This window comes from Tripterygium wilfordii, chromosome 13 (genome assembly GCF_013401445.1).
Source record: "Tripterygium wilfordii isolate XIE 37 chromosome 13, ASM1340144v1, whole genome shotgun sequence".
In the NCBI taxonomy this organism is placed as follows: domain Eukaryota; kingdom Viridiplantae; phylum Streptophyta; class Magnoliopsida; order Celastrales; family Celastraceae; genus Tripterygium; species Tripterygium wilfordii.
Genome location: NC_052244.1, coordinates 3,374,882 through 3,402,869, shown reverse-complemented (window position 1 = coordinate 3,402,869; position 27,988 = coordinate 3,374,882). Strand labels below are relative to the sequence as shown.

Below are 27,988 nucleotides of genomic sequence, written 5' to 3'. Positions count from 1 at the left end.
ATTGGAGATTAATGTGGAGCCCTTTGATTTTGTTTGTGTGGTTTCAAAGATACTGAAATAAAGTTTGTGGTTTGAGAGAAATCTGATCCAGTCTCTGCTTGATTTTTTTTTTGAGCGATAAGTGATATAAGCAAACACTAGCAAACGCATGCTTCAAGTTTGATCATTTATGCTTCCAAGTTGTACAATGCATAGTACTGTTTCAAGTGCGTCATCTTAATTTTCACATTTTTTATATTATAGGATTTGGAATATCAAGAGAAAAGACAGAACAATATTATTGAAAGTTCTATGAATAATGCAAAAATTATACGGATTTGGTTGTCAAGATTTGTGCTCGAATATTGATGTGCCACTATTAATAACAAACATTCTGAAACCGATTGATTACGCATGCATTGCAGGGAATATATATATATATATCATCATGCATGAGTTGAAATTCGTCTCTATCGCCATCCTGTGAATCAAGTTGTTACTTCACATCGCAATTCTTTTGATCCACACACACACACACACACACACACATATATATATTATAAGTCAAAAGAGAGATTAAATTTGTATTTTCTTTTCATGTATTGAGGCATTAATCCTCTTTCAATATATATATATATATACATCTCGCGATTTGATCAATTGATTGGGCATATATATTCAGCATAACATCCTCAACTAGCTAGTAAATATCAACTTTTGATAAGGAATTTGTTCTGATCTAGTGTATCTCTATAGTTCGATTATGACATATAATTTATCTAACAAATTAAGGATGCCAAAAACAAGGTGTCAAAATATATAACAAAGCCGTGTGTTTTCAAATTTAAATGGAAAATTTGGTGGTTCAACATACTGGTTGTGTACCTTTATCATGGTTTCATTCCAGAGAGAACAACGGGACAAAGATTCAAAATTTATTTCAGAAATTACAAAGATACGTAAACATTATCTTTTAATCTTCATATACTTCATATATATATGTATATAAATCGTATGATTTTTTTTACTGAAAATTTAGCTTAATTGAGGCAGCGATACCCACACACACACACACACGCGCACATCAAAGCAAAAGAGAAAGGCAGGAAAAAGGAATATTACTTTTTTTTTTTCCACTTTATAAAGTTAAGCTACGATGTTCCACTAACTCCATAAACAACTATGCTGTACAAACTTACCAGAAATTCCATTGCATTTTATTAATGTGGAAAACATGTTAACACATTACATTAACGATTGAATTTTCTTTCAAACACGTTAATGGATCATGTATTATTATTTTTTTTTGTAAATTGTAGGGATATAAATACGTGTTTAAGAATAGTTTTATATTTGTTTGATAGGCATGTTAGGTGAGGGATTTTATGCGAAGTTAAAAGGCTGGCATACATGATTACCTTGTTATAAAATAATAGGTTAAATCCAGAACTTTAGCCAGGGAATAGGGTTGTCATCTCTGCATGAACCGAACAATATTTCTTAAAAAATTATTTTTTGACTATCCTAACAATCTTATACGATTATACGTTCAATAGTCTATATATTAGGATATTAAACATGATATAATTTAAAATTAAATGTAAGCTCTCTTTTATTGACAAAAACCCACTTCGTAGTGGACCATCGATCCCAGGACTCACCCATTCATGGTAAATTTTGGAATCGTTGATACGTCCCAATACATATTTCAAATTAATCGTAAATATAATTTTGAGTACGTGCGCCTAACCTGTACATACCAAATTCTACAGTGCTACCCAAATTTAATATTTAATAATTACTTTTTTTTTGAAAGGATAATCAATAATTACTTAAGCATATAGAGTAGTACAGTCGACGTTACTGTGCCGATGGATGAGGCTGGCGTCATAGACTCATAGTGCGGCGTCGAGACGTGGCACGGAAAAAGTAGGTCCCACAAGTGTGGTGTAGTCGTCACCAGTCACCACCAAAAATTAATTAGGGCAAATGCAATAAGAAACAATTTACTAGGCCAACATTTTTGTTGGCCCGGTCCCACCTCTATTACACAAAAAAAAAAGTTAAGTCAAACACGTATTCTAATACAGCCACATCAGCAAAACACAAATTTCTATACACTTTTTCTTCCCACACACTTTCTCTTTCCACCCAACCCAACAACATTCCATTCCTCCATATTATCCACAACAAAACTACACCAAAATATTAAATATCAATACATCCACATCAGCAAAACACTTATCCCAATACAGCCACATAAGCAAAACACATTTTACAATACAACCATATCAACAAAAGACAACATCTTTGTTGGCCCAATACCACTTCACTATTGCATTTGCCCTTAGACGGCACAAAACTAATTGCGCGCTACTCTTCACCTATTTATTTTATTTTTTTCTTTCTTCTTTTAAGATCTCATATATACGGATATGTATGTATACACGTATACAGTATCGTATCAGAATATTCGATTATTCAGTTAGATTCAGGTGGGTAAGTGCAATTCTCACGTGTGAGAAAGAGAGAGAGATTCTCACACGCTTGAAACTCTGTTCTGGTCACTATTTTGGATCATAGAACCACCTTGACTGCCTATAAATATAGCAGCATTGTTAACATTTCCAACTTAGGAGACACACGACTTAACTTGCAAGTGTTCTTCTCTACTTCTTCTCTTGCAACTCTCTCTCTCTTTCATCTTCTTCTCCATAAATCAAAGAAATGGAGGGGAAATTAGGAAGCTTTGGGAGTTTCATTCAAAGATGTAAGCCATATATAGCTATGATTTCTCTCCAGTTTGGTTATGCTGGAATGAATATCATCACCAAAGTGTCCCTAAACAGAGGCATGAGTCACTATGTCCTTGTTGTTTATCGGCATGCCTTTGCCACTGCCGCCATTGCTCCCTTTGCACTTGTACTGGAGAGGTATATATATCCTTTATACAACAACAATCAAATACATACATACATACATATATGTATGTATATATAATAAGCACATGAAATACACAATATGTATGTTAATGGAGACTCTGTTTGGTTTGCAGGAAAGTGAGGCCTAAGATTACATTCCCAATTTTCATGCAAATATTTGTTCTTGGTCTTCTTGGTCCTGTGATTGATCAGAACTTCTACTACGCCGGACTCAAATTCACATCGCCCACCTTTTCTTGCGCCATGAGTAACATGTTGCCTGCAATGACATTTGTCATGGCAGTTCTCTGCAGGTATATATCAACTTCTTCACAACAATCTCTGTGTTTTGGGCATTAGAAAGTTATTTTAAGATTTTTGGACTGATGAGCTAATCATATGATTGTGAAGGATGGAGATTTTGGACATGAAAAAATTGAGATGTCAAGCGAAGGTAGTGGGAACGGTAGTGACGGTGGGTGGAGCTATGTTGATGACACTGTACAAGGGTGAAGTGATCAATTTCTTTTGGTCTCAACACATCCATGTTCACAGTTCCTCTTCTCCTGACACCACTGGTTCTGCTGATAAAGACTGGCTTAAGGGCTCAATTCTCCTCATAATTGCGACTTTTGCTTGGGCTTCCTTCTTCATTCTTCAGGCAGTGACTATGAAGAGATACTCTGCTCATCTTTCACTCACATCACTTGTGTGTTTCATGGGGACTCTGCAATCCATTGCTGTCACATTTGTTATGGAACACAAGCCCAATGCTTGGGCTATTGGGTGGGACATGAACCTTCTTGCTGCTGCCTATGCAGTAAGTATCTTTCTCTTCCTCTCACATTCTCTCTCTAAATGAATTACTGGGAATGAGTGACAGTGGTGAAATTGATTTTACAGGGCATAGTGTCATCAAGCATTGCTTACTATGTTCAAGGGCTGGTGATGCAGAAAAGAGGACCTGTTTTTGTCACAGCTTTTAGTCCTCTAATGATGATCATTGTGGCAATTATGGGATCCTTCATTTTGGCTGAAAAGATCTATGTTGGAGGGTAATTTTTCTCCCAGTAGGCTTACAGATCCCAATATTTTTTGTCCTAACTATCCTCAATGCTAAGATGGATGCAAAAGATACATGTGAAACGTGGGTTCTATATATTTCATATGAAATCGTGTGCATTCATCTCAGTAAATGAGATAGCTGGAAAAAAGCTGGGATCTTTTGTATTTTCATTTTTATCCCCTTTTTTGACAAAACTTTTTTAAGGACCATTGGGCCTGTTTTTGTCACAGCTTAAGTAATTTTTTTTAAAATTTTTTTAGTCCTTTTTAGTTTAATAACATGAAGTGCTAAATGGGTTTTGTTGGGTTCTGTGATTTACAGGGTTCTTGGTGCTGCACTGATTGTGGTTGGGCTATACTCCGTTTTGTGGGGAAAGTATAAGGAATACCAAGAAAAAGAAGCAGAGACAATCCCTGAACCAATAAAGTGCAATGGAGAGCATGGAAATACAACAACAATGGCTACTATCATGGAAGTAGATGATATTGAGATGCAAAGAAGTAAAGAAACAGGTGTGGTTGCTGTTAGTGCTCCAATGCCACAGCCACCCATGATTGCTAGGGAAGCACCAAAACCCTAGGAAAACTCAGTTTAGTTCAGCAGAGAACTCGATAGAAAATAATATATGTGGTAATTTAAGGTGTGAAACTGAATGGCTGGAAATAGGGGGTTTTTTTTTCTTTTTTTTTGTAATTCAGTTCTCATTAATTTCTCTCTTTCTTTTCTTTTCTTTTCTTTTTTCTTTTTTTAAATGGGAGAGTATGATTATGACTCCATGAGCCTTGTAATGTTTTCAAGTAATTTTATGAAAAGGAAATGAGAGAATATAGAATCTCTTTCTAATTTCTTTCTCCTTCTCTGTTTTGGGTTTCCAATTGCTGTGCATGTTAATTTTGAACAATTTAATAATTTGATGAATATTTTGGCACACGTGGCAGTTTTGCTGACCTCTGACATAGATCCCAGTAATATTTAACCATTTTTTTTAAAAAAAATTATTGATACTATCATCATAAAACATTCTCTTTTGGATATTCGATACAAATCTAAACTCATGCTATCAAACATGCACACACAAAATTTTACATGACGACATAATAAGTTGAGCCAAACAATTTTCTAACGTGACTGATTTAGTTGAAGATTAGGAATATAATTAGGAAATTCTGAAGATTAAACTTCCCTTAACGATTAGTTATTATTATTCTTTTCACAAACTTTGAATTTTGTGGATCGAAAAGATTCGCATTTGTGACGCAACTTTGATAGGATGGGATGAACACATCATCAGGAGATGTGTGTTTGCACAAACAAATATTCTGATTCCTGACCTCCACATATATATGTATAGTTGGCACCAATTGTTGGCCAAGTTGTTAATGCACTTATTTTTGTAAGGACTACTCATTTTCACCAACAATCCGCTAGTTCAAGGTGGTTAAGACACATACTTGATTTGGTGGTATTCAAATTCCAATCTCCCACCTCGATCACTTAAAGAAAAGAGTACTCACTTTCACAGTTTCAGGTCGCATTCTCCCCTAAATTAGATTCCTTCTTACTTCTTACATTCTTATCATGATATTTGTTCTAAAGATTCTTTATTCCTCAACAAAAAAAGTTATATATCTGAGTATATAATATAAACTCTTAATTGTTCTTGAAATGAGAGATTATTAAATATGTTAATCAATACATATAGGTACAAATTAGAATAACTGCAATATTAGTAAGTTGGTTTCCAAATTGAGTGAAAAAAAATGGCTATATATATATATATGTATATGTATATTGTAACTCCTTATAATGATCATTAATTATCGCTTAAAAGTACTTAGTTGAATAAAAATTAATCACTGCCATAGTTTTTGAATGAATGGCCCAAACAAAACTTCATCACTACCGAAATGTTATCCAAATCAGATTCAACTCATTGTAGTATATATGATCGTGTTGTCGCTTTCCCCCTGTACAGCAGACTTCATGCATTTCCCAAGTTGAAGGCTCATGTTTCCTTAGTGTTTCCAAATCACATTCTAGGCTGCTGCAGGTGTAAAATCTCAATGAAGTCACAAGGCATATGTATATAGTGCAAGTCATTTTCTCTTCTGATAAGTCAGTAGATTCAATATATATATATGATCTGAAAATGAAACCTATATATATATGCATGTATACTTATAGAAAATCTATGCAATATTTGTATATTTCTTCACCAAATGATGTATGTGCTCATGAGCTCATCTTTTGTCCATTGATGCTTTACTGTTTGAGCAAATTTAAGAGATTTGGATATTGACTACAGCTTAGATATATACCACTTAACATATAATTGGGACAAACCCATATACACATCAACAATATTGTCCGCTTTGGGTTGTCTGATTCCCGTGGATACATCGGGCCCGTATGACTTTGCCTTCCCAGGAGACCACTCATCCCAATAGTGTTTTCGCATGGCTTTAACCTCCAGAAAAACACATTGTTGATGGTTAGGAAATAGAGTCATATATCTAAAAGATTTTTGCAACATTGCTCCTAAGCCACTCTTGATGATCCTTTGTCCTATTGCTAGGAGACACTCAACATTATTAAGGCGCTTATATATATAGATCAATTTGAAACTTGCATCAGCCTCCACTCTATTAATTTATTCTTCTCTTCAATAATTCACTGTATAATTAATATGACATTGGAGAGTACTCTGTCGTTTTGTGTAGGTCCCTCTATTTTTCTAATTCTAGTGGGGGCATGAAATGAGATAAGGAATTTTGCATGGAAGAGTAGTAGACATACCACTTCAATTAAATTCCAAAAAAAAAGAAGCTATTTATTTAATTGCTATTATTCTTTTCACTTTATATTTTATCTATAAAATATACATGATTTGAGTTTGGTATCTAATTCTCCTGTGTTTGTTTTGGTGATTAATTATGCAACTTAATTACATTTCTCAATCAATTAATTTTAATTGATTGGTTGGTGTGGGTTCTAAAACAACTAAAAATCCATGTCTTTCTTATATGCTTATCTGATGTATACCCACTCTTCTACTTTCAAGAGGTGGGTTCAAGTGGGGGAGGGGTGCATGTCAAAAATAAATACATGCGGATCACAAAGGATGTCAAGCTCGGACCGAAAGCGCAAACTTTTGAATTTCATATGGATTCCAAGTATATATGTTAGTCCACACACGCACACGGATGCCCACACCGACAGTCCCCCGTCATAATTTCCCAACATTGTACTTACCGCTTACTGTCAATTCGGAATTTCGGATTGGGTGTAATGAATAATGAATTGAACATGAAAAAAAGACATATTTGCAGCCTCCTTAAAGGGCCCGACACGCATGTTGTAGTGCATTTCATTCTCGACCACCTCTGTTTTTCTCTTCTCCTGTCTCTCACTGTGTAAAGATAACTTGCACTTTCTTTCTTGTGATTGGGCCATTTTCGAATTCATCCTACACAATTCAATCAAGGTGAAAAACTCTTCTCTGTTTTTTATTACCTTCCTCGCGTTACAGTGGCGGAGCCACACTGTATTCAGGGTGGGCGGAACTTTTCAACCATTTTTTTTTATTATATATATTTTTGGAAAAAAATGATTTACTATATATATATCAAGGTCCAAAATGCTGAAATTAAGGTTAAAGCCCACCCTAAATTTGTTGAAAATACTCATTTTTTAATAACTATATAATATCAATATGTATAGTTAATGTAGAAATTATAATTATGGATTGATACATACTCATACAAGAGAACAAATATTGATTGAGAGTGATTTTATGACTATATAGACATTTACTTAATTTAATAACTATATATATATTTACTTATTTACTGATTATATAGATATTTGCTTACGCTAGAAAACTTTTAAGTAAATAACCCTAAAATTTTTTTCGGGGCAGTATCCCCGAACCAACCTTTGTCCCTCCTCCTATAAATTCCTAACTCTGTTCATTAACCAAGCGCACTCTCAATCTAATTCCTAGATCAGCCACTATTCGCGTATGTATAAGATGAATCCATGCAATTTCAATACTGGGTATTATTTAATATTCACAACGTTTTAAATAAACAAGTCACGAGAAATTTAATTTGAAGTTGTAAAGTAAGGCTAGGGTTTATGTCCAGCCTCTTAAAATCATTCCTACTTGGGAATGAATGGACATATGATCACATTATTGGGCTGCAACAAGAGTGAAAACTGAAAGGTCCGTGAAGCTTAGGCCCTTTACGGCTTATTTTGGGCTGCCCAAACAGCCTAAAAACTTCAAAATGGGCTTTATCAACAATACTGGCCTCAAAGGAATAACTTTCCCAGTTCAGCCTCGAATCAAACCGTGTCTTAGCGGAGGAACTTTTGAGTTCACAACTCTGGAAGGTGGTTTAGCTTCCTGATATGCTGTAAGCACACAAGACGTGACAGGAAATACTGTACAAGTAGCATATCTAATATATCAAAAAAAGTTTATGTTCAATCCGAAATCCATATTTATACATATATTAATATATATACAAACAGAACGTGGAAGAGGCAAACTATAAATGTCACATCTGACAAACCACAGCAGGCAAGCGTAAGCTAGTCTTCTGTTTATTGTATAATATCAGACTATATTATGGTAGCGGCATCAATCCACATTGTTTTGAACATATTCAACACCTAAACCAATACGAACTTTCCTTCCATGTTTTTAATTACTTCAACCTTGAACTTTTCTTCCTTGATTCCCCTCCTCAGTTTCAGAAGCAAATCGTATCTGGCATAATCTTCAATAACCTGAAATTAATTTAAACTTCTTTAGCAAATAGAAACCGAGAGGATGAACCAAACACTCAGAAAGAAAACTATATCTGCAAATGGCATGAAATGCCAACCTTGGCCTTAGCTAGAATAATCTCTAGAAGTTGATATGGAGACAGCGAGTTGGACCTCTGCTGGATAGACTTAACAGCATGATTTGCTGCATCTTGGACCTCAGGATCACTAGTTGACACTGCTTGCCATCCTGGTCCATGTCCATCTAATAAATAAAATGCGATTTATTGTTTTCTTTCCCATACTAAATGACTACTTCTCGGTTACTCGAACCCAAAAACAAGAACACAATGGGCTTTGATTCTCTCAATATTTTATAAAGGAAACCAAATACAGGGACAGTATGTGGTAAAGCAAGTTCAGAATATGTTTCTTTCGAGGAAGATGTAACAGCTAGATCAGCCAAGGAGTAACATAAATATGGACTGAAATTGAGTACAAGTCAGTAGCTTACAAGAACTACATGAAATAAAAAGAGGAAATTCTACCAGAACTTAAATCTACAAATAAAGTAAACATAAACAAGAAGGATAAAGTGCACTACCAAGCAACAACAACTATCTGTGTGAGAGACGAAATACAACTTCCAGAAAATTAATGCCATGTCATTAAGCAATCAATCAAAAATTTCCCCATTTTATGTATGTGAAGTTCATTCATAATCAAAGCACGCAGAAATTAAACAACAAAAAAAATGGGATTTGTTCCCAACATATTCACAATATCATGCAGTGAAATTTTTTTTCCAATAGAGGCCAAAATTAGTATAATGCAAATGTACTCAAATTGAGAAATTGCCTTGTTTAACACCAAGGTCTGAAGTGGTAAAGGAAGGGCCACCCTCAGCATGCTTGAATTCCTGCAACTGCTTGAAGTTGATCCATGGCTTCACCCAGACTTTGGCTTCATATATCTTCTTCTTTCCTGCATCCATTGCTTCCAGAGTCAAATGGTACATCTTACCAGCAACGACCTGCTCTTTGGCCTTTAAGACCCTTGCAAACTCAAGCAGTGCATTCTGTAAGCATCGAGGACAGATAAGTGAATATATAACATCAGAAAAGTAACATACTAGGAATTCTTTAAAACATAGACTAGGGTTATAGAATACCCAGATTCTCCTTATTTATACGGATTAAATCGCACTAACAAATTGAAAGTTACAAAATTTTAATCGCCATATAAAATAAATGGAGTCAGCGATCACGAAAATGGAAATCAACGGATAAAACCACAAAATCCATGTGCAACCCAACAAAAATTTTCAAGCAAAGACACAAATTCCTCTGAGTGTCAAAGAAAACCTAATTCGTAAGAAGTACGCAACAAAGAACAAAACGAGAGGGTATTCGATAGAAGAAACGAAGAGAAATTACCTCTTTCTTGTTGAATTCCTGAACAGCGAAACGAGCGAGGCTTTCGATCTCTGCGCTGTTTTGAGAGCCGTGACAGTCGTGGACGCCTCCAGGCTTCATCCTGATGAACTTGTCCTCTCTGCAGAAACCCAATTCGCACACCCCACAAAGCAGAACCAAAACACTCGTCAATGTTATCACAGAAACCCCCTTCATCTTCACTGATAAAAAAAACGTACGATCGATTCTTTTGTCTACTTTCTCCAAGAGATTCGTGGTTTGCGTGTTTGGATAGTGCGAAAACTGACAGGCAAGGCTCCCTTTGAACGTTAGTTGCAAGACTTTACTTGCCTGTTAAGCGAAGAGACCGTTCGAGTCGGTTTGCTCTGTTCACGAAGAAGCCCAATAGAAAGGCCAGATTGGCCTAATGGGCCCAAATCAAAGCCTTTTCTCCAGCCGGTCGAATCGAGGCCCATGCCCATTTCAATAGAAATCCATATAGGATTCGAAGTTGTACGGCCCAAAGCAGCCACAAAAAGGAAATTTCCTTTTGACGTCACATCATCGTATAAGAGCCCATACACTTCCTCTTCCCCCGCTTCCATCCATCTCTGGTTTGGTTTCAATTTCATTCTCAATTTCTTCATAAAGAGGGAGTGATTCGGAGAGCGGTAGAGAGAGAGATGGGGCTGGAAATTGTGGAGCCAAACACTTGCATTAGGGGCTGCTGCACCAGCAAGTCCATCCCTCTCCACCTCCCTCCTTCTTATACTCTCCTCTCCCCTATCGCCAAAGGTCAGTCATCGTTTATCTTCGACATTCATACGTAATCTTCGTGAATTTTTGTTTTGATATTTAAGTGGAATAGTTTTCATTATTTTATTTTGTTGTGTGCTTTTGTAGTATTGTATGGTGTTTGTTTTGCGTGTAGGGGCGGAGAGCGTGGTGTACGAAGCTAATTTGGATGGAAGAAAGGTTGCTGCCAAGAAACCTGTATTGTCTACTTCTGAGGACTTGGATAAATTCCATAAGGAGTTGCAGCTCTTGTGGTATATGCAGCTTTCCGTTTGTTAAAGTGATTTTTTTTGGTGATTGATGCGGATTTTTTCGTGATGAAACTATGATGGAGGGTTTGTGCTTTTCTATTTATTGTGAATGTAAAAAAGATTTGTGTGTCTGAGCTTTTTTCATTTTTTAAATTCTAATTTATTATGTTTTTGATTGATGAAGCAAGTTAGATCATCCTGGGATATCCAAACTGATTGCAGCACATGCTAAGCCACCCAATTACATGTTTTTCTTTGAATTGTATGAGTCTGGGAGTCTTGCGGACAAGTTACATTTGGAAGAATGGAACCCAAATATTGATCAAGTGCTCACTATCACAGTCCAACTTGGTATAATATCTCTTAACTGATATTTTTATAAGTTTTTCATGGCATTTATTCTTTTCTAACCTTAGTCTAAAGAATTAGATTTAACATGCGATGAGAGTTTTTATTGTAACCTTTCTTCGGAGCTGTAGTTTATCAGAATGCAGACTTTCATCTTCTTGTTGTTCTTTTTCGAAAAACAAAAAACGGTAGACCATCTTAAAATTGGACCTTGATTTGATGTTGGAGACTGAATAAGTACCTTTTAACCCAGCTAAAAATGCCTTGAATCAACACATTTCAAATGCACCTTTAGCTTATGAAACACAAAATGTACTTTCAGTTGTAATTATAGTGCAGTGGCCAGATCTTTGTCGTTGATTGTTTGGAATGACAATTAAGATGAACTGGCATTGGCATGACCATTTCTTGTTCTGCATTTTATTCTTTTTTCACTGCTGTAGATTGATTTTTATAAAATGTTTATTGTGGATGATGTTACATTGTTTGCTCTTCAACTTTTTTCTTCTTCCAGCAAAGGCTTTGCAATATCTGCATAACCTGGGGATTGTTCATAGGGATGTGAAACCAGCAAATGTTCTTGTAAATTTTCTTCCATAAACTCCTGATCTCTTCGGTTGGTGTCTTTTAGGATTGGAGACTCTTAATATGTCTTATTGTGTGACTGAACTGTGTCTTTTGAGCAATGAACTAAATCATGTATTTGGGTGCAGCTTGGCAAAAACCTTTCTCCACACCTATCTGACTTTGGTTTGGCAGCATACAAGAAGGATCTCAAGGATGTTTCTATTGAGAATTGGAGATCATCAGGCAAGCCAACTGGCGGTTTCCACAAGAAGAATATGGTTGGGACTCTTATTTATATGGCACCTGAAATATTGAAGAAGGAGATCCATAGCGAAAAATCAGATGTCTACAGTTTTGGGATATTATTCAAGTGAGAATTTGAGTGGCTGATAACTTTTTTCTGTAGTAACTCTTGAAAATATTCTTATTAAATTAAAGAGTATGCTGGAACAAGGAAAAAATTTCGTAGTGGATTCAGTTCTTTTCATTGATCTTGAATTTCCATTTCATCAGTTGAAATGAAGAATTTTCTTAGAATGTATTTCATCTAGGAAAACAACACATGCTCCCACAAGGTGCTTCTGTTTTGTGCATGCATGTGTTTGTGTGTGTGCGTTTCTTTTTCCTGTTTTTGTTTTTCTCCAATGATATACAGTTTGAATTACAAATGGCTGTTATATTATCTTGGTCATGAATCTCTGGCCTTTTCAAACCAGTTAATGAGCATTTGAAAAAAAAATATTAAAAAAAGAAAAAAATAATAATTTATATATATATATATTGTTCCTCTAAAATAATGAAAAGTGATCTCACTCTTTTTTCCTTTCAGTGAGCTTCTTACTGGTGTTGTTCCATATACAGATCTTCGTGCAGAGGCTCAGGTTAGATTTTCTTACATTTTGTAGTCAGCTTCTTGTTTCGTATCGCTTCGTTTATGGTATTTTGGTGTAGTTATTTGTGGTTTTAATTGTTGCATGGTTGATCATTATTCTTGCCCTCTGAAAGTCTGAATACCATCCTTGGTCCTTTTTTGAGTTTGTGCTGCGACGCTAATCAGAAAATTCATTGTGCTTACTGAACAGAAACATTGAGTTTTATTGGGTTTGCTTGCATTTTCATTCCATATTTGCGATTGATAAGAACCGATTAGTCTCCAATAGATATATTCACAAATACTAGCAGGAAAATTAACACAGCAACCAGATTTCACTGTAATACTCACTAGATCTATTACAACTTGCTAAAGAAACGACAAATCACGCTAACAAAGATAGTAGCAACTTCGAGGGTGCTAAGGCCTCCAAAACACACTTCTCCGTAATTGTCTTCTTCCCCTTTTTCCCGAATGATCCCTCCCAAGATAAACCCTATCCAACCTTCATTCAGAACCCTTCGATCACATAACAAAGAGTGGTTCAGATCGGTTCCCTCGAATCCAGTACTTCTCCAACTCTGGGCTTGGGCTTCTTTCTTTCATACTGAATAGATATGGGCCTGCGTTTATCAGTGATCTATGTAATTCAGATGATAACCTGGCATAGAGTTGAGATTGAATTCAATTTTTTCCAGAGTTCAGATGACGAGAAACAAATGGCAGAGCAATAGGAGAGTTCAGAGGCAGTGTCACCTTGCCCACTTCAAGTATAGAAAAATCCTGAAGCTTGTTTCTTCATCTGGCCTTTTTCATTAAGCTAAACCAAAGCTTCCTAAACTACCCTGATAGAAACTCCCACATCGGAAAGATAGGGGAGTTAAGTGTTGTTTATAAGGAGGGCAAATGTCACTCCTTAACATGTCCAATAGGTTTTCACTAGAGCCCATGAAACATTGGTAATGTGGAGACCCATTGGACTACAGCCGGTCCATGGGTGCACGCACCTATGGATGCGGGCTTAGTGTGCTGGACTGTTAGGGTGGAGTTTGGGCCTGAACTCTCCGGAGCCCGAGAAACACTGGTATGGAGGTTTCCTTATCAAACATCGGAAAGATAGGGGAGTTAAGTGTTGTTTATAAGGAGGGCAAAGGCCACTCCTTAACATGTCCAATAGGTTTTCACAAGAGCCCATGAAACATTCATATTGTGGAGGCATGTTGGACTACAACCGGTCCATGGGTGCATGCACCCATAGATGCGGGCTGGACCTGTTGGACTGTTAGGGTGGGGTTTGGGCCTGAACTCTCCAGAGCCCATGAAACACTGGTATGGAGGGGTCCTTATCATACCCCTATACAATGATTTAAAATGTAAAGTCAGAGTTTGCATGTTAAGATTGCGAATGTCATGCACAACAACAAGACATGAGACGTAGCAGTAGACCTTAAACCTAGCTTGGTCGTAGTCAGACGTCAGGCTTCTTTTTTCTTTTCTGCTTACTGCCAAAAGAATTGGAGTGGAGCAAATATTCCATTCCATTCCCTTTCTCTCTCTCTCTCTTTTTTTTTAATTTTTAATTACGAAACAATAAAATATGCTAGTTGGTGAATCTAGTAAATCGTATCCTGCATTTTCTTGCTTGGAATTATGAAATTTTCCTTTTCCTTTTCCTTTCTTGCAACTTCCAGGCCTTCTACATAACATACTCCTGGACTATCATCACTATGATAGGGATTATGCTATTTTGCCTCCATCTCTTTGTTTTCTTTGTTTTTCGCATACTTCGTTTAAGCATAGAGAATTTACAGCAAACCTGCTGTGTGAACTTGAAAGTGGATTAAGAACACTATGCATCTCCTCTTGCTCCTTGTTGCATCTTTGTTAAATGTGATGAAGTCCTATCTAGAGAAGAATGGGCTAACTCATAAAGCAAAATAAGAATTGTCTGGGAAATTGTAAACTGTTTATGAGAGTAACAATTTTATTTATTGACTTTCCTTTTATTTTATTAGCTTCACCATTTTGTCCCAGTGAAACTGAATGTTAAGGAATTTCTTTAATGCGTCCATTGCTCTGAAAGTTTTCCAGTCAGATATTCTAATCTTATTCTCGATTCTCTGCCCTTCCATTGCTAATATTCTGTAGCCTTTGCTAGTGTTTTCTTTCTTGACATTACTACCCATGAAAATACAGGAGTAAGTCTTTAATCAATGGCCATACTTTAAGGTGCAGTAGAGTCATGTCTCTCTCTTTGTGTGTGTGATGAGAGAGACAGTTAAAAAAATTTCTAGAATTAGGTTGTTTTCAGAAAGCTTAACTGGTCCATGTGTCTAAATTCGTTTTCTTAATCTGATGGAGGCAGGCCCACACCGTTCTAGAGATGAACTACTCTGAGCAACAACTTACTGCAGCTGTGGTGTCAGGTGGACTACGACCCGTTCTTGCTAGTCTCGAGTCAGGTGTGCCAGCAAGTATACTGTCGTTGATACAGCGGTGTTGGGATTCGAAACCTCAAAACAGACCGTCTTTTAGTGATATACTTTTAGAACTCGGCCCAATTATAGAATCTAGAACTAGTGCAAAGGAAGAAGAATTGGCTACCATTGAATCACCTAGTTTTCATGGTGATAAATGCACAAATAGCGGTAACAATATGTGGACTTATCAGGAGAAAATAAACTGGTACACCCGGGGAGAACATCTGTCTACCAGAACTTCTCTTGCATCTAATTGTGGTTTCAGACTTTGGCTTGAATCTTTAAATGATCCTCTAGCTTACCATCCTGTTCTTACCTGGGGTTCCTTCGCAACATGCGGCAAAAGGGAAGCTATGGAGGACACGCATTTCCTTATGCCTCATTTCAGCAGTGAAGAGGAAGTTCATGTTTTTGGTGTCTTTGATGGTCATAGAGGTATGTACCAAATAGGTTGTTACTTTCTAGTTTCATCTGTTGGTTGGCCTTTGTTTACTCAATTTTGGAATCCCTCCCCTGTATTTCCTCCACATTCAGAATACCATGCAAAGGTGGGATCATACTGGATGTAAAAGGGATCCTTTTTCTTCAGTTAGAAAAAAAGAATCTCTTGCTCTCACTGAACCAAGGTTAGGTTGTGATTTGAAATTCAAAAATCTGGTTCTTTGGAGCACATGATATCTGGTTGCATTTACTCAATCATTAAGATTGTGAAACCAAATATAACTATGGGCATTCCACTAATGAGAGTTATAGGAAACAATCAGGTGAAAGGATCAGACTCTCCATAGTTTTTGGAACTTGAAAGTAGCTCATACACTTTGCACTGACCTAAGGTGGAAGTCTTTTTTGGTCCACTTCTCAGTTCTCAGTACAGACCGGTTACATTGTGAATTGTGAGGCAATATGTGTTGAAAACATCTGCAGGCGTAGCAGCTGCTGAGTTTTCAGCTCGAGCTTTGCCAGGATTCCTACATAATTTAGGATCTATTAACAGGTAATTCCTCTTCAGAAAACTGTAAAACAATTGTAATTGTACTTATGTACTTATTCTCTAATAACTCATTTTTGTTAATTAAACACAGTCCTGCTGATGCATTAGTGGAAGCATTTGTTAGAACAGATGCTGCATTCAGAAACGAATTGGAATCTCATTGCAAATCCAAGAGACTTAAGCAGAAAGACTGGCATCCTGGTTGTACTGCCATTGCTGCTCTGATTGTTAGAAACAAGCTTCTCGTTGCTAATGCTGGTGATTGCAGGACGATTTTATGTCGGGCTGGCCAACCATTTGCTCTTAGTAGGGTGAGCACTCATTTCTAACTCATACTGTTTGACTATTGTAGATTGTAATGATGTCTGAAACTATGACTTTGTGGTATTAGGACCATGTTGCTAGCTGTCTTGAGGAGAGGGACCGTGTAGTTAGTATGGGGGGAGAAGTTAAATGGCAGTTGGATACATGGAGAGTTGGTCTTGCTGCACTCCAGGTTTTTCTTTTTCCTTTCAAAGATCTTTTGGTTATGCCAGTCTATGCATATATGATATTCTTCTCAGAGTATCTCTATAGTTTTTGTGCCTTGGTATTATAAAAATTTATTGTACCATAAGTAGTTGGGGCTAACTGGGTAACTACAGAAAAGTTACAATGTAGAATTTATATTTTGGACAATGTTGAATCCCTGGTAGCTATTAGGCTTCATAGATTAGAATAGAGTGATCCTGTATTGCGTTTTAAAGCGGGGTAGAACAATTCTAGTGTAAAGACTTGTTTTAAAGCGGGGTAAAAACAAGCTTAATGCAAAGGCTTATTTTTATATGGTCACGTTATTGATTTTTCTCATGGGTACTATCTCTGGTAAATTGACAACATTCAGTTAGGAATGGGGAGCCATGTGAAAGACATTTTGAATACAAGTTTCGTGCAAAGGCTTGTTTTTTAACTCCCAAGATAAACATCAATAACATGCTACCCTGACCCCATACTCAGACTAGGCAAAAACTTACCAGTTTGCAAAAATAACAGTTGTTAGTGATGAAATTTGCTGTCTTTTGGTTTTCAGAAAATTCTCAAAAATTGGATGAAATAGTTCACATGAATGTAAGACATAGGGTGGGCCATTTGGTTACATTTTCCAGAGAGTGCTGTGTGGCAACACATTCAAAATGAACATTAACGATTAAACTGGATTAGATGTAAATTTCTGTACACGACTGTTTAACCTATTTCCTCCTCTTATTGGTTTTCCATATTTTAGTACTTAAGAACAAGAGGACTTGAACAAAGCTAGTCACATACTGTATTAATTTTGTCTCTGTCAACAGGTTACTCGGTCCATTGGTGATGATGATCTGAAGCCTGCTGTGACAGCAGAACCTGAAATAACTGAAACTTTGCTATCAGCAGAGGATGAATTCCTGGTAAGGGGCATTATTTTGGCTGATGGTTTATTGCGATTACTATTCCTGCTGTGCATAGATTTCTACTTTTTTTTTTTTTTCTAGGCAAGTGGGGGGAGATTTGAACCCATGACCTCTTTTGAGGCATGGGTATTAGTGGGAGAATTTACCACTAGGCCAAGTCTAAGTTACCGATTTCTACCTTAAACTTTGTATCTTAATATTTAAATATTCAATGTATCATTGAAGGACCAGGAGAAAATAAGGAATTTGCATAGCAACTTTTGCAAGTGTCATCTATTCTGCATTCACTAGGGTACAAATGAGTGAATTCTTGGTTAATTGAGTTGACGCTATCCAGAAACTGTATCTTTGTAGTAGATCGGTGTGGGGTGCTTTGCATTACTCTTGAAAATGAAAGGATATATGGTTTATTGTCAGGTAATGGCCAGTGATGGGCTCTGGGACGTGGTAAGCAATGCCGAGGTTGTGAGCATAATCAAGGACACTGTCAAAGAACCTGGAATGTGTTCCAAGAGATTGGCAACGGAAGCTGCAGCACGTGGCAGCAAAGATAACATAACAGTCATTGTCGTCTTCCTTCGTCCAGTATCTACAGCAGAAAGAATTTATTGAGTTAGATGATTGTCTTGCAGCTCTGAATAAGGGGGTGAAGCATTTATAGAATTATTAGTATTGGTTACCATTGTTTCAATATTACATTATCATTTGCTTACCATTTGGAATCGTGAAAACAGATTATTCAATTTTTGAGTTAAAATTTCAAATCATTTAGGTTTTGGTCTATTGAATTTTTGATCTTGTAATTTCTAATGTTACTGTTTTTATACTTTCTTGCACTCATGGCTGATGGTTCCTAGCTCATCTTTCTGTGGTTGATTGCAGAGCTGCATCAAAATTTAGCACACGTTCTGTTTGTTACCCGTTACGAGCAGACGGTGCAGAAATTACCTCAAACTTATATGATGGAGATGTATTTCAGTTCTGAATGCTGCATTCTAGGTTTGATTGATAATTATATCAACAAAGTTCACTTCCTGGACACAAAAATGTATCTCCCCGTAGCTTTATGCACTATACATATATATATATATATACAGAAATTCTCCTATGTGGACCAAAAGTGTGGATCAAGTTTGTGGACTTGTTTTTCAACCATAGATGTGATGGGTCCCATAATAAATGTGTGACCCCCACTTATGTTGTGATTGATTACAACCATTGGATTTTGGTCTATAAACTTGGTCCACATAGGAGAATTCCTATACATATATATATATATATATATATATATATATATATATTGTGCCCGCATACTGTCCCAGGTATGAATATCAGGGATAGGTATATGACAGGCGGATCATTCGTTTTGGGCTGAAGCTTTATTGGGCCAAAGCCCATTTTACTGAGCTAAAACTCACGAATAAGATGCGTCTATAATTTCTTCGAGAAAATAAAAGAAATTTTCATTGAGAAAAATAAGGGCATATACAAATCGTTTATATATATATTCAGGATATTAAAAATTGAATTTGAACTATAATAGGGTATTCTGTCTCCTAAGGATCTTGCTATATTGGCCTCCATATTCCGTGGATTGTGGCATAGAAGGAATGCTTTTGTCCATGAAGGGATATTTTTGCATCCAGTCCAACTGGTTATTCGAGCTCAACGTGTGGCTATGGAGTCTATTGACTCACAACGAGCCCATAACTTCTCTCCGAACTTCTACTGCTGTTGTGGAGGATGACTCAATAATGTATAATGCGGGCTGGCGGCCACCGCGGGGGGGTTGGGTTAAGATAAATTCAGACGCTTCTATTCATCCTAGCTCGGCAGTATCCCTCAGGTTTTGGTGTGATAATTCGTGATAAGTTTTGTTGCTGCCTCTACCTTGTCTCGTCCGATAGACTTTGATGTTGTGATTGCTGAGGCAAAGGCTATGTTATTTGCAATTAACTTTGCTATTTCACTGAATTCCTGTGCTCATGATCTTGCGAAGGTGGCTCTTGTAATGAATGGTCAGCAGTCCTGGGTGCATAGTCCCCCCCTACTTCTTGATGGATTCTTTGAGTCGAGATGGAGGTTCTTGTGTTAGCTCATAATTGTTGGGGGTGGTTCTCTTCCATTTGCTGTTCTTGATAGTGCTATGTTGTTTTACTGGTTTGCTAGTTTGCTATCTGCGAACATATGAGTTCACTGAACAAGTCTGCTGTTCTGCAGAGTTCTGTTTAATGCTGTATAGGGTGTGATCCCTTTTAAAAAAAAAAAGAAAAAGGATTGTAACTATTTACAAAACTGAACTTATTATATTTAATTAAGTATTTTTAATTCAAAAAATGACACATGTCAATCATATAATAGTCAAAAAGAGACACTTCTTAAAACCACACATGTTTTCTCAAAAAAAATAAAAAAATAAAACCACACATGACAACATAATACAAACTTTGTAGAAAGTCTCTCTTTTAATTGAGGGCAAGCATTTCATTAAAAAAGAGAGAGGGAAAACATAATGATATATGTATATTACCCATATTATCTACCTTATGAAATATTACTATATATACATTAATTTATTATTCCTACCTAAAAAGAAAATATGTATTTACCTAATAAATATATTACCTTATAAGTATTGAGCATATATATATATCCATGTATATCTTATAAATTGTGGGTTTATATTATAAATAACTTAAGTTGGGTTCTAATTATAATTATTACTTAACTCCTTTGATTAATTTTTTCTATAAAGCTTTAGTAAGTTCGAGTCATATGATTGAATTTTCTTTGAAAGGCCGTTAAAATGAACATATGAAATATTCTCAAAACACATAAAATTAAAGAAACACCGTATATATGGTAAACTCCATAGTTCTTCATGGTCCATAATGAAACTTGTTGTTTAAGTACTCTTGGATGTGGAAACATTTGATAAAATTAAGCTAAATCTATGTAAGATTTGTTACTTGTGTTTCTAAAATATATGAATTAGTAGTTGATAATTTATTCATAGTAATTTTTAGAAAAAATGTAATTTTTGATCACTGAAAGATTAGGCAGGTTTTAACTAAGTCACTAAATGTTCAAACGTTACAATAGAACTTAAAGTTGAAAATTCTTTCAATATACCCAGTCGGACAGATTTTTGACATTTCAAGCAGTCAAACTCGTAACGTGACGTACAAAAATCTTACAATACTCTTATGTTCACGCAAATATATGCACGCGTAGGTTAAGTATATCCAAATGAGAGCTCATTACATCAGCCACTTCATATTCTTGTATTCAACAAATGTGAGATTTCTACACAATTACTGTTTAACCTCACCCAATTTCATTATTCAAATTCTTGATGTCTTTTTTGCATTAGGGTTTTCAGTATGATTTACATATTATTCCTTAGTTTATTAATTGAATCAACTAGATAAAATATTGCATTACTATTTGAGTAACATTACTTTTTTGAGTTTAGGTACCCGCCTATTTCAATTTGACTATAATAGTGTAAACTCTCAACCAACAAAGCCAGTAATACTACCATATATAATGTAATAGAAAAATAAAATATTCTAAAAACCCAAAAATGGAAAACAAAAAACCCTTATTTACCTCATATATATACAACTTGGTATCTTCCAAACCAAATTAATTAAATTCCAAAAATATGATTATTTACTTACCATATGTTTTGGGTTTGTTCACATTATGAAGGGTTTCACAAAATTAATTTGCAAATTGAGAGTAAAGTTGCTAATACATATTTATATATATGGAAACTCATTCATAGTATATATCAAAATATTGTCTAGATACAATGTAATTATGTTTCAATTTACTTTCTTACCATATCAAGCTCATGAAATTGTATATTGAAAGAAATTAGTGGTGGATATAGATTTATTACATAACCAAGTATAAATACAACCCTCACTTTGCTCTTATTCCATAACTCAAAGAAGTTGTAATTAAACAAGAAGACTTTCCTTAAAAAAATTCTCTCTCTCTCTCAAAAATGTCTGACCAACTCCCATGCAGTGATGTCCAAGCTGAAATCATGAAGAGAACTGCTGATAAAGGAAAAGATCAGCAATGTCCAATTCCTTCATTTGATCTGAATCTCCCCATCACCAACCACACCGATGATGATCGCACCGCGGTCAGGAGAGAAATCAATCTGTTGGGTTCCCCTGTAATCATCAATGAACCCCGGAACGATGTTCAGGGGAATTTGAAGGTTCGTCCTGATTCTGTGAAGGGAAACTTTCATTGTAAATTCTGCGACAAGAGTTTCAGAAACTCGCAAGCTCTTGGTGGGCACCAAAATTCCCACAAGCAAGAGCGACTGCTAATGAAAAAGAAAAAAGGAATCGAGTCAGTGCTACGGCTCCTCGAACGTTGCCCTTTTTCCCCTTACCATCCATCAATGGTTGACCCAGTGTTCCCAGCTCGATTTGGCTTGAGCAGGACTAGTCCTCTTGGCATTAACATGAACTCCGTGATTCACAAACCCTACCCTTCTGTTTGCGCTCATCATCGTCGACTTGGATTTGGTGGCTACACTGGGTGGCCAAGACATGCATCCTCCTTCTCAAACCATCGTGTCCCCGTGCATGATGGTCTTTGGGCTCCTAATGGTGCATATCCATCGCTGGACACTACGTCTTTGGGCATCATTAATCGCAGAGCTCTGCCGTTTGGTAATAATACAGCCGGCGGCAGTGCTTTGCTTAGAAATCTTGGTGGTGGTGGTGGTATAGCTGATAATTGGAACCCTGTTGGTGTTGCTGATTTTCTCTCTGGTGTTAGTGTTCCAGAGAACAAGAACCTCGATCTTCCGAGATCAAACATGCCCTTTTAGTTCATGAGGGTTAAATTTTCTTTCTGCTGTCCCAAATTAAAAAAAAAATTAAATGCAATTTATATCAATTTCAATTAAACTATATGAATGTTTCATTTGTCTTTGTTATATATATATATTCATGGATCGCCAATATCTTCATATATTTTTTGGTTCTATTTCTCATACAGTAAGTTTGAGATTTCTCTTTTACATTTGATATGATTTGCAGAGAATTAACATTATTAGAATCAAAAGGGTTTAGTATACAATTTCCTCCAACTCTTTTGAAAATATTACCTAGGATACAATTTCTACATGACATGACAGTTGACAATTGATTGATTGAATCAGGTGGCCGGCCGGATGAAGAAGAAAAATGGTGAATTCAAGTTTTGGAACAATTATAAATATTATTTCCATAAATTTCAAAAAAGAAAAAGAAAAAAAGAGGATTGTATTAGAGCGTTGAAAAATAAGTTCTTCCCTTCCAAATTCCAATAGAAAATAATGAAATCGAATCACAAGATATCACATATGGTAGTATATATGGTTTGTATGCTAACTACTTGAATTATATCATATTAGTCATTTTCGCGAGATATAGCGCTACATAATGAACTGCATTCAATCGGTCTATAGATTATCATTCGATTCTTTAAGATCATACGTGTGCATGACGTATGCATACCTACCTTTTAAAAAGAATAATAAGATAACCACGTGTCCGTGACTCCGCTAACATACATATATATCTATGTATTTAATAATATATATTCTTATCATAACAATGAATTCTTGATTGAGAATCACGAGTAACTCAGATAACACTCTTATAATTATGTGTGTGTTATTTCATAGAGGTTTCGAGTTCGAGTCTCCCCACCCTAAAACAATGAATTCTTGACTTAGTGGTAACTTACTCTTTCTTACTTATTAAAAAAAAAAGTTAACTTACTCTTTTGAAGAATAAGATGATGAATGATAAATAAATAAAAATGATTTAACGAAGAAGCAAATAATGCTCTGGTCATAACTTTTGCAACTATGAGATTGTATATGGTTTTAGAATTCCGAATGACGTAGTCTCTCCACAATATATGTAGGTGCCAATAATACGTTTTATTTGTTCTCTCTACTGACATTACGTAAACCATGCACGTTTTTCCTTCTTTTTTTTTTTATGTAATTTTATGATTTCAATGTCCAAATTATCAGCCATGCATGATATGTTATACGTAGTTTTTATATTAGGGTTTTCCAATGTACGAACATCATCATTGAAGAACAAACAATTACAAAATACTTGACTATAGCTTATGGTAAATAAACAATCACAATAAATGATAAAATTTTTCTATAAATTATAATATTATATTCTCAACTTTCTTAGAGAGGAAGAATCGAATTTTACACATTATTCGATTGAGCTTCTTAACCAATATTAATTTCTTTTGATAATAAGGTTGCCCTAGTAATTTTCAAATTTCAACCATCCTTATGCAACTAAATCAAAAGAAAAATAATCGTTTCACTTTGATCTTGGATATGCCTCTCGCATTTTTGTATAATTTTTTTTAAATACAATATTCACTTACCAAAAAAAAATTAATTTGCGCAAATTTATAAATACCGAATTCAACCGGTCAACATATTATCATTCAATTCTTTAAGGTGCATGTTTGGTGTAGTGGAACCGAAAGCGATTCGGTTGCAATATGAGAAGCTCCTACACGGAGCTTCTCTAGATGAATCCGCCTACTTTTTTTTAATTTTTTTAAATTGTGGGGACCACGTAATCATTATCTTTTTAAACTTTTATAAGAATTAATGTGGACCCCCAAATTTTAATAATATATATTTTTTTCTACTTAATATTATCAAATTATTTTTTAAGAAGAATTATGAAATTAAATTTAATATTTATAAAAAATTAAAAATACACATTAAATATAATAAAAGCTCATATAAAATAAATTAAATGATAAAAAGTTATATAATTTTTAAAATTTGATATTTATTTATGATTAAATTTAATCTAATAATTAATTAATTAATATTTACAATTTATTTTACTAATTAACATTTTCAGTTTTGATATAAAAAAATTTCTAATATTTTATTATTCCCACTTGTATCATATTATAATATTTAATTAATACAAAATATTTAATAAAAAATATGCTTAAAATTAATTTAAATAAGAATTATATTTATTAGATTAAATTTAATATAAAAATAAAAAATCTAATATTATAACACTTTATTTCAATAGTTTTTCCGCTAGCATCAGCTTTTACTTCACCAAACATCTCATAGCATATTTCACAGCTTTAAGCTCAGTTTCCGCTAGCATTGAAAATCATTATTTCTGCTCCACCATACGGACCCAAGATCATATTTCCGTTTGGTAAAGCGGTTGTGTTGATTTTCAACGTTAGCGGTTAAACTGTGAAAAAAAACTAAGCTTAAAACTGTGAGGTGTTGGTGAAATTTTTACTGTTGTTAGCGGTTAAGCTGTGTAATTTTTTTTATTGCATTAATTATTATTAATGAATAAAAATAATTTATTTCATATATATAAGTTATTACAACTATAAATGAATAAATATTCATTTATTATAAGAATTATTAATTTATTATTTATAATAGTTATTAATTTACTTTAATATTTATTCAGAATGGATAATTAATTCATTATAAGAATTACTAATTTATTATAGTAATTATTAATTTATTATAAGAATTATTAATTTATAATTATAAATATTAATTTATAATTGTTATTAATTTACTTTGATGGTATGTTTTGTAGTTTATTAAGAAATTTAATTTATTTTATGTAAGTATTTTATTTAAATGTTAAACAAGTGGGTCTCACGATTTTTAAATAAAAAAATTTACTAAAGCTGTGAGACCTACACCCAAAAAAGAATAAAAAAATAAAAAACTGCAGCTTTTGGGTATGGGACCCATGCCCAAAACTGCCCGCCCTACAACAAGCTCCCATTGGGAGCTTGTTTTTTCTGGGCGGTACCGCCCAACTTATATGGGTTGTTTGGTGGGGGCAGGCTGAGAAAGCGGGCCCACCTCAGCCAACGCCCCCACCAAACAGAAACCATATATGTGAATGACATATGCATTCCTATATTTAAAAAAAAATAGGAAAGATAATCACGTATTTTTTTGACTCCACTAATATACATATCTGCATATTTCATAATATATACTCTAAGAATAACAATTAATTCTTGGCTTGGTGGTAGCTTACTCTTTCGAATTTGAATAAGCCGATATTGGTGTCCTTTTCCGCATGAATAATGATAAATAATAAAAAATAAAATTAATTTAGCTAAGATGCTCTAATCATAATATTTGCAACTATGATATTATATATGGTTTTAGAAATCCGAAGGCAGTCTCTCCACAATGTATGCATGTACCAAACTACGTTTTATTTGTTCTCTCTAATGGCAAAAAAAAAAAAAAAAACTAAAGCGATTTTCTGTTTCTTTTTTAAAAATTTTCGATTTTAATGTCCAAATTATCCCATCCTTCTCAACCATGCATGATTTGTTATACGTATTTTTGATATTAGGGTTTTTCAAATTACCGATATCATAATTAAAGAAGAAACAATTATAAAATGGATAATGTTTGAGACCCCCAAAAAGTGACCCCCCAAAGACCCCCATTTAATGTGGGTGTTGGATGTGAAGTGGGCCCTACAAGTGTGTTTTTAATCAATGAATATTTTAATGCCACATAGATTTGAGAGACTTTTGGGATCATATTTTGGGGTCTCTAACATTGTCCTTATAAAATACTTGACTATCTTATTGTACGTAAGTAATCAATCACAGATTTTGCTCCATATGTAATATTACAACCACATTTAAATAATAACATTACAAAGGAATTCACATTCTCTAAATGAAAAATAAATAATACAAATTTTTTTTATAAATTATAATATTATATTCTTAAGTTTCTTAAGGAGGGAGAATATAATTTTCCACGTTATTCGATTAAGCTTCTTAGCCAATATTAATTTCTTTTGATGATAAGGTCGTCCTAGTAATTTTCAACGATCCTTATTCAACCTAAATCAAATGAAAAATAATAATTTTATCTTGGGGTATGCTCCTTGTAGTTTTGTACCATTTTTTGAAAAGTAATACTCACTCATCAAAAAATGACTTAATATGCGCAAATTTATAAACATTCGCAAAACAACTAAACAAAAACAAAGCCACGGGCTACCCAACACGTTGAAGGGTTTGTGTTGATTGAGATGGGTTCGGGGCAACCATGATGGGTCAACCCAACACATTCTCAAACTCAATTGCCATGGAAAATTGAGAGAGATATGAGAAATTGTAACTTCCCCAGAGAAGTTACAAACCCCTCTCAATCAACAAGGCAATCTCTCCTCCACTTCTTGAAGCCTGCATTTAATAAGTGGGTATCAATCAAGTTACACTCCATTACATAATGTACTTTAGACCAACATAAATTTGGATTGTATTCATATTTGATGCATAATATCATCTTACAATTTGAAACCCCCATTCCCTGCCCGCTTTTTTTTTTCATATTTTAAATTGAAAAACATATATACACGTACAGAAATAAAATAAATACAATTTATATTTTTTGAAGAATGAAATAAATTTCATAAATTAATCAGGAGTGCAAGTATATTTTGTAAGGTAAATATGATATAGAATTCATGTGGAACCTCCCCTCTGCTAAAATGAATTGATGGTTTTTCAATATTCACAACCTGCGCATGAGGTTTTTCATAGAGGCGTAAAACCATTAATATTTCATCCATCTCTCCTGGACTAATATTTCATCCATCTCTCCTGGACATCAATCCAACAAAATAACATTTTGTCGTCAATGAAAGAGTAGGTGTGAGACAATAGGAGCAACTTGACAAATTCGAATAGAAAATGATAAAAGATTTCAGCAGTTGGTATTCAAGTTATCCCAACTGTCAGAACATATCTGTAGTACTATCATTGGGGGACGAGGCCCCAAGTGAAATTTTGGAGAATTTTCTTCATATTAGGATTTAGGTACCAGTCTAGACAAAAATTAATTAGGCCCTCAATGGTTTTTAATCAGGACCCTAATGATTTAAGTAAAGTTGAAGGGACTTGGTGATCTTTCTAGATTAATGCTAGTGTAAACAAAGAAGTATCACTATTTTCCTTTGGTGTATTGACTTTTGAAGTTTACATTGGTTTTGTCAA

The 27,988-nt window shown here is 34.7% G+C and overlaps 4 protein-coding genes across 7 annotated transcripts; 3 read left to right on the top strand and 1 right to left on the bottom strand.

Moving 5' to 3' along the window:
- The first annotated feature begins 2,627 nt into the window (after positions 1–2,627).
- On the top strand, positions 2,628–4,882 carry LOC120013664 (WAT1-related protein At5g07050-like). The gene is made up of 5 exons (XM_038865554.1): positions 2,628–2,912; positions 3,035–3,214; positions 3,312–3,720; positions 3,804–3,955; positions 4,288–4,882. Exons 1-5 carry the CDS (start codon positions 2,707–2,709, stop codon positions 4,544–4,546), a joined length of 1,206 nt encoding a protein of 401 aa, XP_038721482.1. The 5' UTR covers positions 2,628–2,706; the 3' UTR covers positions 4,547–4,882.
- A 3,528-nt stretch (positions 4,883–8,410) lies between these two features.
- Positions 8,411–10,488, bottom strand: LOC120011945 (cysteine proteinase inhibitor 12-like). 2 transcript variants are annotated; one of them, XM_038863128.1, is made up of 4 exons: positions 10,176–10,488; positions 9,598–9,817; positions 8,859–9,004; positions 8,411–8,760 (listed from the first exon to the last, which is right to left on the bottom strand). In XM_038863128.1, exons 1-4 carry the CDS (start codon positions 10,368–10,370, stop codon positions 8,644–8,646), a joined length of 678 nt encoding a protein of 225 aa, XP_038719056.1. In that variant the 5' UTR covers positions 10,371–10,488; the 3' UTR covers positions 8,411–8,643. The 2 variants fall into 2 exon arrangements, with proteins under 2 accessions (XP_038719056.1, XP_038719057.1); XM_038863129.1 differs by having other exon boundaries at positions 8,859–8,989.
- Positions 10,489–10,728: 240 nt separating this feature from the next.
- Positions 10,729–18,654, top strand: LOC120011706 (protein kinase and PP2C-like domain-containing protein). Of its 3 annotated transcripts, none has more exons than XM_038862805.1 (12): positions 10,729–10,949; positions 11,086–11,203; positions 11,385–11,551; positions 12,063–12,130; positions 12,262–12,485; positions 12,945–12,996; positions 15,352–15,901; positions 16,391–16,460; positions 16,549–16,768; positions 16,849–16,953; positions 17,789–17,884; positions 18,305–18,654. In XM_038862805.1, the coding sequence occupies exons 1-12, from the start codon at positions 10,838–10,840 to the stop codon at positions 18,497–18,499; spliced, it is 1,977 nt and encodes a 658-aa protein (XP_038718733.1). In that variant the 5' UTR covers positions 10,729–10,837; the 3' UTR covers positions 18,500–18,654. The 3 variants fall into 3 exon arrangements, with proteins under 3 accessions (XP_038718733.1, XP_038718734.1, XP_038718736.1); XM_038862806.1 differs by having other exon boundaries at positions 10,846–10,980; XM_038862808.1 differs by lacking the exons at positions 10,729–10,949; positions 11,086–11,203; positions 12,063–12,130 and having other exon boundaries at positions 11,419–11,551.
- Positions 18,655–21,912: 3,258 nt separating this feature from the next.
- Positions 21,913–22,768, top strand: LOC120011895 (zinc finger protein GIS-like). Its single transcript, XM_038863058.1, has one exon. The coding sequence runs from the start codon at positions 21,945–21,947 to the stop codon at positions 22,746–22,748; it is 804 nt and encodes a 267-aa protein (XP_038718986.1). The 5' UTR covers positions 21,913–21,944; the 3' UTR covers positions 22,749–22,768.
- The last annotated feature ends 5,220 nt before the right edge of the window (positions 22,769–27,988 follow it).